At 39.8% G+C, this 21,388-nt stretch overlaps 1 protein-coding gene across 1 annotated transcript in view; it reads right to left on the minus strand.

Moving 5' to 3' along the window:
• The window catches only part of mmp25b (matrix metallopeptidase 25b), a 67,324-nt gene that overhangs the window by 30,835 nt on the left and 15,101 nt on the right, over nucleotides 1-21,388 (minus strand). The window contains exons 7-9 of the mRNA XM_061967877.1: nucleotides 15,174-15,306; nucleotides 15,006-15,096; nucleotides 14,722-14,852 (exon numbers count right to left, since the gene is read on the minus strand). Coding sequence (XP_061823861.1) covers nucleotides 14,722-14,852; nucleotides 15,006-15,096; nucleotides 15,174-15,306 — 355 coding nt within the window. The remainder of the gene's footprint in view (nucleotides 1-14,721; nucleotides 14,853-15,005; nucleotides 15,097-15,173; nucleotides 15,307-21,388) is intronic.

Here is a 21,388-nt window from a genome sequence, read left to right on the forward strand (position 1 = left end):
TTTTTTTATAAGACGAGTGCAGGCTCATAACTTGAGAGGCTTTGGACATTTCTTATTGCCGAGAGCTCAAACCACTCAAACTGGACTTACAACACAAGCAATGCCAAACTATTACCGGTAGTCGATTTAAACTATTATACACACATGGGGCCTGGTTCAAATATAGAGATGAGGGTCTTTAATTTGACCTGCTGTTGTACTCTGTCTCAAAGTGTTAACATGGGCTCAATGTTTCCTTACCATTATTGCTATGTTGTCTATTACCATTGTTGGTATATTCATTATTCCTACATTATTGATACAAATTATTGTTACAGTGTAATAATTATTGTTACCTGTGGTAATGCCACTATGATACAACATCTGTATTATAATCCTTGAACAAAGTAAGAGTGAAACTCATGTGAATAATCACTGAATGGAGAACTGGGGATGGGATTAAATAAATTATCTTCTTCCCACTCCCTTTCAGGCAAAACTGGACAATCATGCATTACATACTATACATTACCTTTTGCACTATATTAATTTATATTATTATGTGTTGTCAACTGTGTACTTTTGTATGTCATTGCCTGAAATAAATAAATAAATAAAATTTAAAAAAAATAAAAAAATCATCCAGAGACATATGTGTAATATATAGTGTGGTTGTAAACCATGCAATGTTGATACGTTTTAAGGAATATTGTTGTCTTTGCTATGACTGTATTGGACCTCATTAGATTGGGCGGCCGTGCACCTAATGTTTAAGATTTAAAATAATCATTTTTTGTCCATTTTTCTTTTTACAGAGCATCCAGAAAGTATTCACAGAGCTTCACATTTTCCACACTTTGTTGTGTTACATGCAATTACAGCCTCAGGTATTTTTGAATGTGATGCCACAGACTTGGCACACCTATTTTTGGGCAGTTTTTCCCATTCTCTTCGCCTATTCCTCTTTGCATCACTTCTCAAGCTCCTTTAGGTAGGATGGAAAGCATTGGTTTTCATCCAGGATGTCTCTGTACATTGCTGAATGTATCTTCCCCTCTCTCCTGACTAGTCTCCCAGTTCTTGTTGCTGAAAAACATCCCCACAGCATGATGCTGCCACCAGCATGCTTCACTGTAGGGATGGTATTGGCCTGACAAAAATGTATTATTCAATTTTGGAATGAGGCTGAAACACAACAAAATGTGGAAAAAGTGAAGCGCCGTGAATACTTTCTGGATGCACTGTACGTAAGTATGCAAGACCTATGGACAGAGGTGTGGACTCGAGTCACATGACTTGGACTCGAGTCAGACTCGAGTCATGAATTTGATGACTTTAGACTCGACTTGACAAAATGTAAAAAGACTTGCAACTCGACTTAGACTTTAACATCAATGACTTGTGACTTCACTTGGACTTGAGCCTTTTGAATTGACATGACTTGACATGACTTGCTACTTTCCCCAAAACCCAAAGATGAAAAAGTTATTCGGGAGCGCTCCGTATTTTTCATTGTGTACTTGTCTATCAGCGTTGCGTGTGTCAGCTGGTGTGCTCTCAGTACAACAGCCAATCAAATTAGATCTACTTTGTTTTCATCACACAGCATTCATCCAATCAAATTGCAGAACAACCAACGAAGAAGACATGTCCAAACCACACGCCAGTGAACAAAAAATGATACCTAAAATATTTTCGTTTGGGTATAAAAATTACGAGGTGGTCAACACAAAACGGTTTGCAGTATGCAACACATGCGGTTCGAAAATGACTGATGGAGAGGCAACAACTTCCAACTTCGTCCGGCATTTGAAGTTGCACAAAGAACGGTAAGTTTTGAATGTAAGATAACGTTTATTGGCTAAGTAACGTGACTTTTATTTGCTGTGTAGTTAAATCAGTGAGGCTGTAAACTCACTGCTAACATTATAACGTTATTGCAAACACGGGAATCTGTTGCAGTTCACTACCTTATTCATACTTTTTGTTCAGTGATTTTTTAAGCAGGGTTACGTTAGTCAATATATCACACGTAACGTTAGACGGCGGTCAGCAGCACCGCGTATTTTAGCCACCTAAAAAAAGACAAAAATAGTAAAATAAAGGTCAGTTAAAATGTATACTATATTATGAATATGTGTACCGTTTTAGCTAGCTTTCTGACATACTGTTGGTTGTTTACCTCAGTGGTCCCCAACCACCGGGCCGCGGCCCGGTACTGGTCCATGGATCGATTGGTATCGGGCCGCACAAGAAATATATATATATATTTTTTCTTTTTTTAATTAAATCAACATAAAAAACACAAGATACACTTACAAGTAGTGCACCAACCCAAAAAAACTATCTCCCCCTTTTGTTCTGGGCAATGAACATGAAGACTCTTCCTTCACTGTTCCGAGTGGCCATGAGAGTCTTGGCAGTGCCTGCCTCCAGTGCTCCAGTGGAGCGAGTTTTCAGCCATGGTGGCATCATACTACACCCCCATCGTGCACAAATGACTGACAGACTCTTGGCTAATTTGGTCTTTTGCAAATGCAATGCAGCATAGGGCCCTGCCATATAAAAAGTACAACTTTTTTGTTATGTTCACGTATATGTCATGTTTTTTCAATGTTAACACTTTTGTACAAATAAGTACATTTGCACTTTATTTTTCAATGTGTTTGTTCTGTAAAGGAATGAGTTAATGTTTAAAATGACTGGTTAATAGTGCTATTATAAAGTGCAATGTCAGCACAATTTTCTTTCCTGCAATTTAAAATGCACTTGTTTTAATAAATAAATACAGCGTTTGAAAAGCATACACAATCTGTGTTAATATATTAGTCTGTGGTTAAAAGGACTTGAAAGGACTCGAAACTCAAAATGCAGGACTTAGGACTTGACTTGAGACTTTCCAGTCTTGACTTTGGACTTGACTCGGGGCTTGCCTGTCTTGACTCGGGACTTGACTCGGACTTGAGGGCAAAGACTTGAGACTTACTTGTGACTTGCAAAACAATGACTTGGTCCCACCTCTGCCTATGGATACATTTCGATACTGTTTCTCTAACACCATGTACTCTGGTGCAAAATTTTCAGGCCCTGGGAATGTGTGGCAGATGCAAAATGTTGTGGCTGGGTTTAGGATTTAGCCCGAAACCTGATAATTAAATGTAATATAATGCACTTAATCTGAAATATTAGCCCAATACGACATACATCATTGCTGTGATTTGCATATCCTCATTACTAAATTATGGTGATCTACCATGAATTGATTTACGTGGACCCCGACTTAAACAAGTTGAAAAACTTATTTGGGTGTTACCATTTAGTGGTCACTTGTACGAAATATGTACTGTACTGTGCAATCTACTAATAAAAGTTTCAATCAATTAATCAATCTCTGTAATGATGCAAGTCGTCCAGTAAGCAACACATCAAGCAGCAAGGCAGATTGCTCATTGACTAAGAAGAGCGAAATGTCCCCTTCATCCATCCATCCATTTTCTACCGCACTGGAGCCTATTCCAGGGTTAGGGTTAGGGTTAGGGTTAGGATTAGGGTTAGGGTTAGGGTTAGGGTTAGGGTTAGGGTTAGGGTTAGGGTTAGGGGTTAGGGTTAGGGTTAGGGTTAGGGTTAGGATTAGGGTTAGGGTTAGGGTTAGGGTTAGGGTTAGGGTTAGGGTTAGGGGTTAGGGTTAGGGTTAGGGTTAGGGTTAGGGTTAGGGGTTAGGGGTTAGGGTTAGGGTTAGGGTTAGGGTTAGGGTTAGGGTTAGGGTTAGGGGTTAGGGTTAGGGTTAGGGTTAGGGTTATGTAATAAAACACAGCAGTACGCCGGTACCTCGAGATACGAGTTTAATTGGATCGTACCTGGAAAAACTTGTCTTGCCAAACAGCGTGAGCCATTGAAATAAATTAAAATCTATTTATTCAGTGCTTGGCTGCCCCAAAACAGCACACATTTGATTCCTTATTATGTATTTTGTTATCATTTTAAAGTCATTAATTAAAAGTAACGATACAGTGACATGAGTGTAATTTTTGGCTACGCTACCCATTTCTGCCAAGGGAAGCACAGCTTCTCTGGGGGTCTATGGGGCAGTGAGATGGCCACGGCTGGCCTGGACGGTGTAAGTAAGTAAGTAAGTAAATTTTAAAGCGCTTTTCACAGATAAAATCACAAAGCGCTGTACAAAACATAGGTAAGTAAAACAACAATTCCATTTAAAACAACAGGGGCAACATCATAAAAAGGATACAAAGTGGATTAAAAATGATAGTTAAAAGGTGCATTAACTAAAAGCTTGAATAAAAAGAGATGTTTTCAAATGTTTCTTAAAAGTTTCAACACAGTCAAGATCACGAAGGGACTGGTGCAAATTGTTCCAGAGTCTGGGAGCTATAGCCTGGAATGCCAGGTCTCCACGGGTTTTAAAACAAGTTTTCGGGATCTTTAGAAGACCCTGGCCTGAAGACCGCAGGCTGCACCCTGAATAGTAGGGGCATAACAAGTCAGTGATGTACTGAGAGGCCCCACCATACAACGCACGGAATGTCAGGACTAAAATTTTAAACTCAATGCGGAATTTAACTGGAAGCCAATGAAGACTGGATAAAACGGGGGTGATATAGACTGTTCTGGGTGCACCGGTCAAAACCGGTGGGCTTCTACGTGATGAATGATTGATCTGTCTGAGGCGGAATCCCTTTTTGATTGACAGCTAAATGAGCGAAATAGGGATCTGGAAATATAAACCACCAAAGGAGTATTTTTAAAATTTCATTCAGATGTGTTCTGTGTTGATCGGGAGACTTTTCTAAGCCCCTCATTGACTCTTTCTTTGTTAAAAATGACTAACAACAAATGCAACATCTATTTCTGGTGTTATTGGAGATTGTACACATGTTTGGAAACCCTGACTTCTGTCGCTCTGCTGTTTTTCTCCCGAACGAGCAGCAGGTGTTTGACCGATTGATTGATTGATTGAGACTTTTATTAGTAGGTTGCACAGTGAAGTACATATTCCGTACAATTGAACACTTAAGTCGGGGTCAACTTAAATTGATTCATGATACAGATATATACTATCAGAAATATACTATCATCATAAAACAGTCATCACACAAGATAATCACATTGAATTATTTACATTATTTACAATCCGGGGTGTGGAGGGGTGCGGGGGGGGGGGTTAGGTTTGGTTGTTATCATCAGTCATCAACAATTGAGAACACAGAAATGGATATTGAAACAGTGTAGGTCTGACTTGGTAGGATATGGACAGCAAGTAGTGGACATAGAGAGAAAGAGAGAGAGAGAGAGAGAGAGAGAGAGAGAGAGAGAGAGAGAGAGAGAGAGAGAGAGAGAGAGAGAGAGAGAGAGATCAGAAGGCATAAGAAAAAGTATCTGCATTTGATTGTTTACATTTGATTATTAACAATCCAGGGAGGGTGTTAGTTTAGGGTTGTAGCTGCCTGGAGGTGAACTTTTATTGCGGTTTTGAAGGAGGATAGAGATGCCCTTTCTTTTATACCTGTTGGGAGCGCATTCCACATTGATGTGGCATAGAAAGAGAATGAGTTAAGACCTTTGTTAGATCGGAATCTGGGTTTAACGTGGTTAGTGGAGCTCCCCCTGGTGTTGTGGTTATGGCGGTCATTTACGTTAAGGAAGTAGTTTGACATGTACTTCGGTATCAGGGAGGTGTAGCGGATTTTATAGACTAGGCTCAGTGCAAGTTGTTTTACTCTGTCCTCCACCCTGAGCCAGCCCACTTTGGAGAAGTGGGTAGGAGTGAGGTGGGATCTTGGGTGGAGGTCTAGAAGTAATCTGACTATAGCTTGTTCTGGGATGTTTGGAGTTTAGATTTGAGGGTTTTGGAGGTGCTAGGGTACCAGGAGGTGCATGCGTAATCGAAAAAGGGTTGAACGAGAGTTCCCGCCAGAATCCTCATGGTGCTTTTGTTGACCAGAGAGGAGATTCTATAGAGAAATCTCGTTCGTTGGTTGACCTTTTTGATTACCTTGGTTGCCATTTTATCACAGGAAAGATTAGCCTCTAGAATGGAACCTAGGTAGGTGACCTCATCTTTCCTGGTGATAACAATGTCACCCACTTTTATAGTGAAGTCATTGACTTTCTTAAGGTTGATGTGGGACCCAAATAGGATGGATTCCGTTTTACCCAAGTGTATGGATAGCTTGTTGTTGCTGTAAGCCCCTCCACCATCCCTAAACACTGACAGGTAGACCGGAAATTAACTTACCCTCCTTGAAATATCATTAGCCACCACTGAATTACAGTATATGGACAAAAGTGTTGGGACCCTCAAAGGGAAACTACACTTTTTTCTGATTATTGTCAATCATTCACAATCCTTACGTGAGACAAGAACCCATACTGTATGTCTTTCTTTTTTTATGCCTTCTAACTTGTAAATAAACACCAGCAAGAGTCAGCTAACAATAGAGGTAAATGATTTGCAGTATTCTGCATTTAAAGCGCTCTAAAAAAATGTCCATCCATGCTTTATATACACACTGTAAGTATATACAATATGTAATGTAGTAACAGGCACAGTCACAATAACATGTAGTATTTACGTATTTTTGTCATTTTAAGTATACGGCGGCGTATTAATTTCACAGACGCATCACAACAAAATAACAACTACTACTAATCAGGGCAGACTTCATGAGAGCTAAAAATTATTACTTTGGGACAAACGATGATCCAGAACCTTATTTTTTTGAGTCTGAATATAAGGAGGATGAGCAACACGTTTTAGAAGGTGAGGGTTAAGCAGATCCATCAAGTAGCCCTATTGCTAAATGCTAAACAAGAAATAAAAACTATAAACATAATAAAACAATTACGTACTGTACATAGTCTGCTCTCACTTCATATCTTCCGTTTAGATTTAGAATTATAATCTTCACGGAGGTTTAAAAAAAAATGGAAAAGATGAGTTCAAACAGGTGTCTTTTAATGTCTCTCTGGCAATCTCCAGGTCCAAGTTGAATGTCAAAGTTGATCAACTTCACGGTAAATGGCCTCAACTTGCTACTACCCATGTGAGAGGTGATGCAGCGGCTCACCAGCTCAATATGTCAATAGTTGCTTACGCTAGTTAGCTCTCTGTAATCACGGTGTGGCTATAAATAGTTCCAGGGCGCTAGTGCTTATAAAATCATTGTTGCTAATACTTGATTAATATTCAGGTCATAACATGTAAATGGGGTATTGTTGGCGGTTTTCGGATGTATTTCACAAATTTGAATGCATAAAAAAAAAGACATTTGTGTTCTTTTCTTACATATGAATTCTCCGGAAAGTGCAGTTCCTCTTTAACATATCCTAAAAAAATCTACTCACTTTTGAGCCGAATGAACAAAAATATAATCTTCCCAAAATCTGCTGTAAAAATATCATATATTCAAAGTGTTTTTTGTTTTTTTTTTACATCGAAAAAGTTTTTTTTTTAGAATTACTTGATCCCTTAAAAGTCAGTAAATATTACTTAATTACACTGTTTTTTGTAATTGTCTTTTTCCAGTAAAATACATTTCTAAGACTATTTGCGTACTGTTTTTATTTGGCCTTTAGACAGGCACGAACAGAGCCGGCCCAAGGCATAAGCGTACTAAGTGCTTGCTTAGGGCCCCGCGGCCACCAGGGGGCCCCCAAAAGCAATTAACAAAAAATTATTATTTTTTGCATGTACGAGTCTGACTGATGATTTCTAAATGATCAAAGATATATTATTGTACAAAAACACAATTTTAGGTCAACATTTTTGCACATTGCTGTTTCAGGTTTTTGTTACCAAAAATAATAAAGTGAATCAGAATCAGCTTTATTGTCCAGTTATGTTTAACACACATGGAATTTAACTTCAGTAGACTGCGCTCTCTTTGTACAAAGTAAACATTAAATATGAACAATTAACTAAAAATATAAACTAGTAATTAAAGACTAATATGTACAAGACTGATGAGACAAGATGACACTTTTACTGTAAATACAAAGCTTTATCACTTGGACTGTTCAACCCCAGGCCACTCTTGTAGCTGAATGTTTTCTACATTTTAAGATTAGGAACCATATGTGGCACTCTGGACATCATTCGTTCATTCATTGGTATTATTTATGTTCTTAACTGGGCCACCCCCATATCTTTACAAATGACATGTCATTTGTAAAGACATGCCAGGCTGACAATAGGATCATGTAAACAACACTGCCAGAGCCGCAATGAGTTTATATATTATTTATATATTATTGGCAGAAATAGAGGGCCCCAAAATCAAATTTTGCTTAGGGCCCCATGGAGGCTTGGGCCGGCACTGGGCACGAACATGGATTTGTATGCTTTGCTGTATAGTGTTAGATTTTAAACTAAAGCGCACACTCAAGGACCTCAGGACAAATAAATCCCAGTTTCTCTAAAAACTGCTGTAAAATACAATGTATTATTGCTTTTTTTGTAGTTTTTTTTTTTTACCCTAAACAAGCCAATTGTGTATTTTTTTTCTTTTATTAATGTATTTGTTGTTAAGCATTGAAAAAGGAAGTGAACAAGTCTCCTCGGAATAGAGACGGAAAAGGGGTAAATTAAATAAACTCGGCTTCTTCCTACACCTTTTTGGACATGTTAGAATGTGAAATTGTAAACATGGGATATAAACACTGACTGTACATGTTCGAAACACGTTATTATGTTATTGTTATTTTTCTTTTCATTTCATTTTCATTACTCTTTTTGTTGCTGTTTTGTTTTTTCTCTTTTTTTTGTTATTAAACATGTCTGAAATAAGTACCTACAATTACAGGAAATACTTTTTTTTTTTTTTACAACAACCTCTCCCTGAAATATACCAATCAAATAAGGATTATATTATGTTTACATATATTTTTTTATGATATTAAGAAAGCTGAAGTGCAGTTAAAACACTCATTTTTTTTGATAGTGACACACACTTATTTCAATAGCAAGACATTCTTTCAGAATAGCAAACGCTGAAAGTTTGTTGCAAGCTTTCAATAGGAAGAAATAGCGCCATCTTGTGGAGAAACAGGAGTGGGAAAATAAAAAGTAAGTAGTCAAAATTTTATAAATCTCAACACAAACAATTGTGTTGGGCTTTAGTTGTAAATATTTACTATATGCAATATATAATTATTGTAGTATTTATTTTTTTATTTTATTTTTTTCTGTTGTTGTTGTTGTCGTCTCTCTGTCTAATCTCCCTCTTGTCCCCACAATATCTCCCTGTGTCTTCCTTTCCCCCCCCTTCTCTCTATCCCTTTCTGCTCCGGTCCGGCTGCGCCAATCATTAATAATAATCCATTTTAATAAAGTCAAATACAAATTAAAGCTGCAAGCAGCGTTGTTCGGGCCCGCGTATTTGGCAGGTGCTAGTCCTAAGTGTCCCAATACTTTTGTCTACTTTTAGTCTGAAGTGTCCCAAGACTTTTGTCTAGTGTACCTACCTTGTCTGCATTGTGTGGGCACGTTGGTGCTTCCTGCTTTTGAGCAGCCATCTTAAAAAAACAGCACCGCAGGAGCATCAGTGCAGCGGGTCTTTGAAGGGTCATAAAATCAAAACCGGAGCAGGTATCACAACTCTTTCACCAACTTTTAATCAGAAGGGTTCAATCTCTCTCCTGTGTTAGTTTGAAGCCGAAACAACAAACGCACTCAGAGGAGATAATGTTTGAAGAAAGGGGACAGGTTTTTACAAAAATGTTGTGTTGAAGGGGGAATAGCAAACTTCCTGTATATTTTTGCTGGGGGTAGTCAATTTATGAAATGTAGGTCTAAGTGAGACCTACATAGAGGTTTTTGTTTCATGTCTCTCCGACCTTCCCAGTGTGAGTTACAGGCAGTTTTGTAGTATTTTTCTTCCGAGGAGCAGTTTTTTGTCAGTTTTATTAAAAAATTGCTGTAGAGCGCAATTTTTAGATTTGGGGTTAGGTTTTTTCATTATATCACAGTTTTAGCCAGTCCTGATATGTGTGTTCAGTTTGGTGAGTTTTGAAGCATGTTAAGGGGGTCAAATAGCAGCTCAAAGAGGCAAAAGTGACTGTTTTTAGTACTTTTTTGTCTTGAAGGGGGAATTGCCAACTTCCTGTAGATTTTAGCCCGAAGACATACAATTATGAGAACTAGGTCTAAGTCAGACCTACATAGTTTCATATTTGTCCGACCTTCCTAGTGGGAGTTACAGGCAGTCTAGTTTTTTTTTTTCCTAGGGGGCGTTAGAGCGCAATTTTGAGTTTTGAAGTTTGGTTCTTTGATAAAAAGTTTTGCCGTATATTACTGATGTGTGTGTAAAATTTGGTGAGTTTTGAAGCATGTTAAGAGGGTCAAAGTAGTGCGCAAAGCTGCGGAAGAATAATAATAATAATAATAAGAAAGAATAAAACGATCGAATAACAATAGGTCCTTATGTCCCATTGCATAAGGACTCCCTGTGGGAGTCCTTTTGCAATGGGCCATGGCGGGCCCTAATAATAATAATAATAATAAGAATAAAACCTTAGAAATACAATAGGTCCTTATGTCCCATTGCATAAGGACTCCCTGTGGGAGTCCTTTTGCAATGGGCCATGGCGGGCCCTAATAAGGCAACAAGAGAAGTATCCCACATTTCTCTTTTTTAACGTAAATCTGTGCAGCAAATATGGACATCTACATCAACAATATGATTTGCCTGAGTGGCTGGACAGGACAAAAAAAAAAAAAAAAGTTGTAAATATTTAACCATTGCCCGCTTAGCAACACATTTTGGATACGTATTAGTGGACGGCACAATTCATGACGGAAGAACTTCACCTGACTTTTGACATCATAAGTGCATTTCTGTGCAAACACATGCTCAAAAGGAATAAAAGCTGTTATACTGTAGCTTTACATTTCCTTCCGCTGTCCCTTCTTGTGTCCCAATACTTTTGTCCGCCTATAGGTCAAGGGAAATTAACGACGCTGCATTAAGTGGGATAGCTTAGGCATCTCCCACAGCGTCTCAGAAGGCCATTACTGTATGATAGTGCGTCTCCCTCTCTCATTTCGGTGTTAGCTTTCCATCCCTTGCCCTCTTCAGGAGCCCCTCGTGTGAGTCATGCATGCCATTAGCACACGATCGGTCCTGGGCATGACGTTAAAGTGCTTCCGGCAGTGGAGGCTCCTCTATGGGGTCTTGGGACACTAGGAGGTTAACCCCTTTACTACTGTTACCCCAGGTGGCCCTTGGCAAAAGCCTAGTACCTGACTGCCCCCGAGCCAGGGATACGGTGAAGACCTCAACGGCGGAGCAGGCGGAAGACCGTTCGATGTAAGAACTACCACAAGGGCTGCGATGAAGGAAGAAGGCACCCCCACATCCATGTGGGCCCAGTTATGGGGGATAGAACAACCCAAGACCTCAACGGTGGAACAGGCGGAGGATGATTGCTAACCCTATGGAGGGTCACAACGGCTGGGATGGCGGATGAAGGCTGCAGCGGAAAAGATGATACTACGGTCGTCGGACTGATCACCGGGAGAGCTGAGGCAGCGTACAGAAGGGAGGTAGCGGAACTGGTGGCCTGGTGTCAGGATAACAATCTCTCCTTGAACACAGACAAGACCAAGGAGATGATTATTGACCCACGGAGAAGGAGTACCCACTACACACCTCTGTACATAGGGGGGACAAAGGTAGACAGGGTGAAAACCTTTAAATTCCTCGAGACCCACATCAGCGAGGACCTCACCTGGGATCACAACACCCAACAAACAATAAAGAAAGCCCAGCAGCGACTGTACTTCCTAAGAAGGCTGAGAAAAGTTGGCATGCCACCCAAAATTCTCAGCAACTTCTATAGAAGTACGGTTGAGAGTGTCCTCACCAGCTCAATCACGGTCTGGTATGGAAACTGCACTGCTAAGGACAGGAAGACACTCCAGCGAGTGATTAAAACTGCTCAGTACATATCAGGAGCAGCCTTCCCCTCACTACAGGACATGTACTCTACCAGGGCCATCAGGAGAGCACACAACATCATAAAGGACAGTACACACCCCCAGCACAGTCTCTTCAGCCTCCTACCATCAGGCAGACGATACAGGAGCCTGAAATCCAGGACTACGAGACTGACAAACAGTTTCTACCCACAGGCCATCAGGCTTGTGAATGCTAACTTGTGAATGCAAACCCCCCCTCCCCCCCGTTTTACTTTTGTCTTTTTGAACAAAAGACATCTACCATGACCACCCCCGAACTGTGAACCATCACTGTAGACACTTTTCACCTTTGATCACTAAAGATACTTTAACTGCTGCTGTGACCAAATGTCACCTCCATATTTATACTGTTGACTGTCAATCAGAATGTGCAATAATGTTATGTTACTTACTGTGCCTTCTATATACATTTTTATTTTTTATTTTTAGCTAAGTACCGTGTGACTTGTTGAAGGGAAGGGAAAGTAAGATTTTCATTGTACGGCAAACTGTCTGTTTAACTGTGCATATGACAAGATCTTGAATCTTGAATTTAATCTTGAATCTTGAAAAGGGTCCCCAGTCGTCTTGGACTCCATGCCACTGGACCCTGACCCGGATTTGCCAAGGATCATGTGGTGACTGTCTGTGCACCAGTTTCCCCACGTTAAACAAAGTCACGCACAGGCATCCTCCATAAAGGGATACCTAAAGCTGACCAACACGCCGGATTGTAGTCAGCTGGAGGCGTGTCTTAATGAAATTAAACAATGGATGTCCGCTAACTTCTTGCAACTCAACGCCAAGAAAACGGAAATGCTGATTATCGGTCCTGCTAAACACCGACATTTATTTAATAATACCACCTTAACATTTGACAACCAAACAATTACACAAGGCGAATCAGTAAAGAATCTGGGTATTATCTTCGACCCAACTCTCTCGTTTGAATCACACATTAAGAGTGTTACTAAAACGGCCTTCATTCATCTCCGTAATATCGCTAAAATTCGTTCTATTTTATCCACTAGCGACGCTGAGATCATTATTCATGCGTTCGTTACGTCTCGTCTCGACTACTGTAACATATTATTTTCGGGTCTCCCTATGTCTAGCATTAAAAAATTACAGTTGGTACAAAATGCGGCTGCTAGACTTTTGACAAGAACAAGAAAGTTTGATCATATTACGCCTATACTGGCTCACCTGCACTGGCTTCCTGTGCACTTAAGAAGTGACTTTAAGGTTTTACTACTTACGTATAAAATACTACACGGTCTAGCTCCGTCCTATCTTGTCGATTGCATTGTACCATATGTCCCGGCAAGAAATCTGCGTTCAAAGAACTCCGGCTTATTAGTGATTCCCAGAGCCCAAAAAAAGTCTGCGGGCTATAGAGCGTTTTCTATTCGGGCTCCAGTACTATGGAATGCCCTCCCGGTAACAATTAGAGATGCTACCTCAGTAGAAGCATTTAAGTCCCATCTTAAAACTCATTTGTATACTCTAGCCTTTAAATAGCCCCCCTGTTAGACCAGTTGATCTGCCGTTTCTTTTCTTTTCTCCTCTGCTCCCCTTTTCCTTGAGGGGGGGGGCACAGGTCCGGTGGCCATGGATGAAGTGCTGGCTGTCCAGAGTCGGGACCCGGGGTGGACCGCTCGCCTGTGCATCGGCTGGGAACATCTCTACGCTGCTGACCCGTCTCCGCTCGGGATGGTGTCCTGCTGGCCCCACTATGGACTGGACTCTTACTATTATGTTGGATCCACTATGGACTGGACTCTCACGATATTATGTCAGACCCACTCGACATCCATTGCTTTCGGTCTCCCCTAGAGGGGGGGGGGTTACCCACATATGCGGTCCTCTCCAAGGTTTCTCATAGTCATTCACATCGACGTCCCACTGGGGTGAGTTTTTCCTCGCCCGTATGTGGGCTTTGTACCGAGGATGTCGTTGTGGCTTGTGCAGCCCTTTGAGACACTTGTGATTTAGGGCTATATAAATAAAGATTGATTGATACCCCCCTACCAGGAGGATCGTCATACTCGCTTCGAGTGACCGCCGATGATAGCACACGATGCTATGTAAATGTGGGTTTAATCACAAATAAAGAGCGCTGATATTTTATATGGATGACGCGGTTTTATTGTCATTAAAGGGATCCAAGGCCTTCACAAAAGGGTTGACTCTTGGCAGCTAAACAGTTCACTAACACGACACACACACACACACGCACACACACACACACACACACACGCACGCACGCACGCACACACAGCAACATAAACATTACACTAAGGACCTGTGGAGTGTAAAGACAAATAAATAGCATTTTTCAAGACAAATGGCGACAGCTCAAACCGAGTTGCATGGACATAGGAGTGCGAGCAGCCTTTTTTTTTTTTTGTACAACACAGTAGCTGGTTGTCTTGTGGTTGAGTTTGCACATGCACGGTTTTATAATGTTGCCATGGCGGTGTCGCAGTAGAATTTCACAGTATTTCCTCTCCATCCTGCTTTGATTGTCAGTCTGAAGTGCATGCAGGCAGGATTGATTGTCAGCAGCTCACTAGTGATATAAAAAGAAAAAAAGCCGGATTTGTTTGGTATATAAAACACTGTGTTGACATGTATAACCATATTGTTCATTTTGGATGAATGGATAAGCAGATTTAAGTCCACAAAGTGCAGCTTTGTATGTTGTGTGTTGGAAAGTTTTGCACAGCTTCTTACACTGTGGTTCCACTGCACAATACTCTACAGACATCTGCTGGCATTTACTGAGTAGCGCTGCATCCTTTCAGTGAAACAGTCCACGCCCTTTAAACCTAATCCCAAACTATGTCTAATGCTACCCTGCAGCCTGAGCAAATGCTTAGCAAATCCCAGCAGCGTACTGTCAAATAGAACCAAAGCCGCTCTTGAGTAAATGTGTAAACATTGGAGCTTATTTTCCATCCGCAAAAGCTCAGTCCAGTGTAATTGTATTTTTCACTCTTCTTTTTTGTGTTCTTCTTCTTCAGTCAGGCCGGTGCTCGTTCACTGTAACCTGGCCCAGTACTGGCCCAGGTTCTGGCTCATGCCCTGCTGCTCAGTTCCCGGGACCTGGACCGGCACCGAGACGCCGGGTGATATGAGGCCTAATAGGGCGAGGGGGGAGGAAGAGGTGGTCAGTCTCAAAGACGTGTCTACCGATGCTTGCTGAGAAGGCACTCACCGGTGTTGGAGTTGGCTGAGGGCGGAGTCTGCAGGTGAGGGGAGGAGTATGCTGATGAGTCAAAGCTGCGCGGGGCAGATGGAGATGGAGGCAACATGCAGGAGTAGGAGGAGGCCGATTGGGGAGGGATGGACTGATCGTGGACGGGATGCAAGGTGAGGGGACACAGTGGAGAAAAGACACAAGAAGTAAGCTATTGTTTAGTCCAGTTCAAGTCAGTTCAGTTTCAGTTTGTTTCGAACAATGTAATGCAGCACACAGTTCCAGTTGTTTCATTACAGCACGTCCGAAAAGCAGTAGGAAGAAGCAGAGCTTATTTAATCCTACCCCTTTTCATACCATAGCAATGTTATCCAATTTCCTTAATCTCTGTAACAGAACAGTGAACAAATAAATTATAAATTATTGATATACCATAGTAAGCATACAAATATTAAATACATAAATAATCTTTGTCTCAATAAAAAAAAGGGAAAAAAGGGTTGAAGATGTTCATCATAATTCTTGTTCTGTGTACTTTGTGAACACTTGTAGTTTGAACAGTCTCTTAAAGTGAATCATATTGGTGCTTTGTTTTATTTCTTTGGTTAATCCATTCCATAATTTAATTCCTCATACTGATATACTGATATACTAAAGGTTTGTTTTTTAAGCATGTTGGGTGTAGTAACAAACTTTAACAGCTAGAGGGTGCTGGAGTAACGTACTTTATACAATCAGAAGCACAATATAATGAGATCCAATACAAGATGTGTATTAGCTCAAAGGTAGTAATGATTAGTTTTTATTTTTCTTTAAAATATATTATAGTGTGGATGAATGAAATGAGTTTATTTCGGTCATATAATCCATTTTTGCTGTGTGATTAATTTAACAGCACAGATGATACATATTAACAATCATACACATACACACACAAAAAGAAAAAGAATGACCGAAAAAGGAATAGGCTGAAGCAAATCCTTATATTTGCCTATCCTGTATATTCACTGAAAATTAGATTGCCTGGAACAATAAATGTTCAAAAAAATCAATGGGATGAAAGAAATCATTGCTATATTTTATACTTTTAAATTATTTCACCTTTCAAGGCTTTCTTAAACCTTAACAAAGAACTGCATGTCTTCCACTCATCACTGAGCTTGTTCCACCATTTAACTCCTAAAACTGAAATACATTTGTATTTTATATTCGTTCTTACTTTACATATTTCAAAAATCAATATAGTTTGAAAGGATGCAGAGCCATAGGAGGGTTTCTAATACTTTTCTCCAGTCATGCAGCCAACAAAACAAAACGATTACTTCTGAACAATACATGCCAAAATAAATATCCTTGTATTTTAATGTATTGATAACAGGTTATTAATATTAATCATTGTAGTTGAATGCCTTTTGTATTACCTTATAGGGCAGTTGTTGAGCCCTATGACTTATTATAACAAATGAGTATTATGTCATATGAAAAAATACATCCATACCATTTTTTTTCAATTAGTCTATAGGAGTATACCTTTTTTCTATTTGTCTGTACTGGTATACGATTTTGTTCAAATAGACAACAGCAGTGATTTTCAAACGGTGGTACAAAGAATCAATTACATTTTCAAACACAGTGTTACTGTTCAAAAGGTGTGTAATGTTACAGTGGCCAAAAATAAAAAATATACATGGTAAAGGGCAGAGGTGTGGACTCGAGTCACATGACTTGGACTCGAGTCAGACTCGAGTCATGAATTTGATGACTTTAGACTCGACTTGACAAAATGTAAAAAGACTTGCAACTCGACTTAGACTTTAACATCAATGACTTGTGACTTCACTTGGACTTGAGCCTTTTGAATTGACATGACTTGACATGACTTGCTACTTTCCCCAAAACCCAAAGATGAAAAAGTTATTCGGGAGCGCTCCGTATTTTTCATTGTGTACTTGTCTATCAGTGTTGCGTGTGTCAGCTGGTGTGCTCTCAGTACAACAGCCAATCAAATTAGATCTACTTTGTTTTCATCACACAGCATTCATCCAATCAAATTGCAGGACAACCAACGAAGAAGACATGTCCAAACCACACGCCAGTGAACAAAAAATGATACCTAAAATATTTTTGTTTGGGTATAAAAATTACGAGGTGGTCAACACAAAACGGTTTGCAGTATGCAACACATGCGGTTCGAAAATGACTGATGGAGAGGCAACAACTTCCAACTTCGTCCGGCATTTGAAGTTGCACAAAGAACGGTAAGTTTTGAATGTAAGATAACGTTTATTGGCTAAGTAACGTGACTTTTATTTGCTGTGTAGTTAAATCAGTGAGGCTGTAAACTCACTGCTAACGTTATAACGTTATTGCAAACACGGGAATCTGTTGCAGTTCACTACCTTATTCATACTTTTTGTTCAGTGATTTTTTAAGCAGGGTTACGTTAGTCAATATATCACACGTAACGTTAGACGGCGGTCAGCAGCACCGCGTATTTTAGCCACCTAAAAAAAGACAAAAATAGTAAAATAAAGGTCAGTTAAAATGTATACTATATTATGAATATGTGTACCGTTTTAGCTAGCTTTCTGACATACTGTTGGTTGTTTACCTCAGTGGTCCCCAACCACCGGGCCGCGGCCCGGTACAGGTCCATGGATCGATTGGTATCGGGCCGCACAAGAAATATATATATATTTTTTCTTTTTTTAATTAAATCAACATAAAAAACACAAGATACACTTACAAGTAGTGCACCAACCCAAAAAAACTATCTCCCCCTTTTGTTCTGGGCAATGAACATGAAGACTCTTCCTTCACTGTTCCGAGTGGCCATGAGAGTCTTGGCAGTGCCTGCCTCCAGTGCTCCAGTGGAGCGAGTTTTCAGCCATGGTGGCATCATACTACACCCCCATCATGCACAAATGACTGACAGACTCTTGGCTAATTTGGTCTTTTGCAAATGCAATGCAGCATAGGGCCCTGACATATAAAAAGTACAACTTTTTTGTTATGTTCACGTATATGTCATGTTTTTTCAATGTTAACACTTTTGTACAAATAAGTACATTTGCACTTTATTTTTCAATGTGTTTGTTCTGTAAAGGAATGAGTTAATGTTTAAAATGACTGGTTAATAGTGCTATTATAAAGTGCAATGTCAGCACAATTTTCTTTCCTGCAATTTAAAATGCACTTGTTTTAATAAATAAATACAGCGTTTGAAAAGCATACACAATCTGTGTTAATATATTAGTCTGTGGTTAAAAGGACTTGAAAGGACTCGAAACTCAAAATGCAGGACTTAGGACTTGACTTGAGACTTTCCAGTCTTGACTTTGGACTTGACTCGGGGCTTGCCTGTCTTGACTCGGGACTTGACTCGGACTTGAGGGCAAAGACTTGAGACTTACTTGTGACTTGCAAAACAATGACTTGGTCCCACCTCTGCTATTTTCTAGCCACTTTTTTTGCTCCTTTTCAGGTCGTTTTAAGAGGCGGAGTTGTTAGATGCAAATGACCCTCTCCTCACCACTCCCCGTCACGCTGGTGAACCTTCACCCCCGTCAATCAGCTTTTTTTGTAGATTTTTAGCTTTCTTGCTTTTATTGTGCATTATGGACATATGTAGTAGTATACCCTTTGTCCATCCATATATTTTCCACCGTGTTGGGGGGGTTGGACCCTATTCCAGCTGCACTCAGGCAGAAGGCAAGTCGCAACCAACACAGATAGACCGTGGTCAATAGTGGTTCATCATTTTTTTCAATCGGTCTATAGTAGTAGACCGTTTTTTTTTTTTTTTTAAATGTGTCTATAGGCCAATTTGATCAAGCCCTATGAACTCTGCCTATCATCAAGCGAGAAGTGGGTAGTGGTAATATGCATCTTAAAGCGCAACAATTATTGAGCCCTATGAATTCTGCCAAGCAACATGTGAGTAGTTGTGGTAGCAACAGCAGTAGTCATATGCCATTTTGTCTTTGGCCTAAAGAGCAGTTCTAATTGATTCTGCCAAGCCACCAATTAGTGATAGTATTTCTATGAGTAGTAGTAGTACCAACAAATTTAAAAGGGAACTGCACTTTGTGTGAAATTTTGCAAAAGTGCACTTGGGAGCCTATGGGAGCCGCTCTATTCTGACCTATAAAGCCCCTACATAACATTCAAACACCTCCATTAGGGTTTTATATACATGATGTAAGTATATATGTAAGGTAGTAACAGGCACATTTATAATTACATTTAATATTTACGTAATTTGATAATTTTAAGCATTGATTTAAAAAACGCATCACACTTGCTTTTTTCCTTTCTTCATTTCCTGATTACTGAACACTGCAGACTTCATGCGAGCCAACAGACATAATAAAACATCACTTACTGTACAAGGTCTGCTGTCAATAGGATGCGGACTGCTGAGATGTTCATATAGTCCAATTACAGACCGATCTCTAAACTCTCTGTTCTGGCAAAAGTGCTTGAATCCCTTATCAGTGAACAGATAAAAGACTTTTTGGACACCAATTTTATTCTGTCACCATTTCAGTCAGGTTTTCGTAGAAATCACAGTACTGTTACTGCTGCTATGAAGTTTATAAATGATGTAACTGAAGCTCTTGACAAGAAGCAGTGCTGTCTGTCCCTCTTTATTGACTTTTCAAAGGCATTTGATACTGTTGATCATGTAATTTTAATCAAACGTCTTTCAGCTATTGGTTTTTCTCAGCAAGCAGTTGGATGGTTTGCAAATTACCTCACAAGTAGAACTCAGGCTGTTCAGATAGAAGGTTCCTCCTCGGACGTACTGCAAGTGAAAAAGGGTGTCCCTCAAGGTTCTGTGTTGGGCCCCTTATTATTCACTATTTACATAAATAATCTTGGACAGAATATACCGAACTCAACTTTCCATTTCTATGCTGATGATACTGTCATATACTGCACAGCACCCACTCTTGCTGAGGCTTTTAAATATCTACAACATGCATTTGACAGAGTACAAGAACAACTTTGCTATCTTCAACTGCTTTTAAATGCAGAGAAAACAAAGTGTATGCTCTTTACCACATCAAAAACTGTAAGATCATCACTGTGTGAGAACATTTTAACAAGAAATGGGCAACAAATTATGTTAGTATCTGCTTTTAAATATTTAGGATTTTTAATTGATGACCACTTGAGTTTTAAGGAGCACATTCAGTATGTTGTAAAAAAAACTGAAACTTTTACTGGGATTTTACTATAGAAACAAGTCTTGCTTTTCTTTTACTGTGAAACAGAAATTGGTGGAAACAACCTTTTTACCTGTTATTGACTATGGAGATGTGTTGTACATGAATGCTACTGCTGGTTGTCTCCACAAGCTGGATAGTGTGTACCACGGGGCACTGAGATTCATTACCAACTGCGCTCCCCTTACTCACCATTGTGTGTTATACTCAATGGTTAACTGGACATCTTTATGTGCTCGACGCCTCAATCATTGGTATGTTTTCATCTACAAAACCATTCTGGGTATCACTCCATCTTATCTGTCTTGTCTTTTAACAAAGAAACAAGGAAGTCACAATCTTCGTTCAATGAATGTTCTGCAATTTGTCGTCCCCAAAGTAAGAACTGAACTGGGCAAGAAAGCATTTAGGTTTTCAGCACCGAAGGCTTGGAATAACCTACAATCGAACATTAAACTTCAAACCCTAGTTACGTTGAATGAGTTTAAAGCTTCTGTGAAAGGATTGCAGTCTACCTTGTCTGTATGCACATGTGTCATGTGAGCAAGTTTTAATGTTGTAAATGTGATGTTTTATGTATTTGTTTACTGTTTTTAATGTAACCTTGCTGCTGCCCTCTTGGCCAGGTCTCCCTTGGAAAAGAGATCTTTGATCTCAATGGGATTTTACCTGGTTAAATAAAGGCTAATAATAATAATAATAGTCCAATTTAGATGAAAAATGTGTCATAATCTTCGCGAAGAAACGGGATGTGGACGGGGCACCAAGTGTATTTTCGTGTCGTTCTTGCCAGTTCTGAGTCCTAAACGGCTGTCAAAGTGTCCCGACTTGTTGGATTATATTCTCAGCCATCTACTTTCCAGGTGAGAGGCCTGATTTATGATCTACAATAAACTTCCAGGGAGCTTAGGGAAGCGAGGAAACAGCAGACCATTCGACGACATAGGGACACACGGTAGTGATCACGTCACCACTATAAATAGTTTGTCTGTGTTCGCACTT

This window comes from Nerophis lumbriciformis, linkage group LG11 (assembly GCF_033978685.3).
Source record: "Nerophis lumbriciformis linkage group LG11, RoL_Nlum_v2.1, whole genome shotgun sequence".
Lineage (NCBI taxonomy): Eukaryota > Metazoa > Chordata > Actinopteri > Syngnathiformes > Syngnathidae > Nerophis > Nerophis lumbriciformis.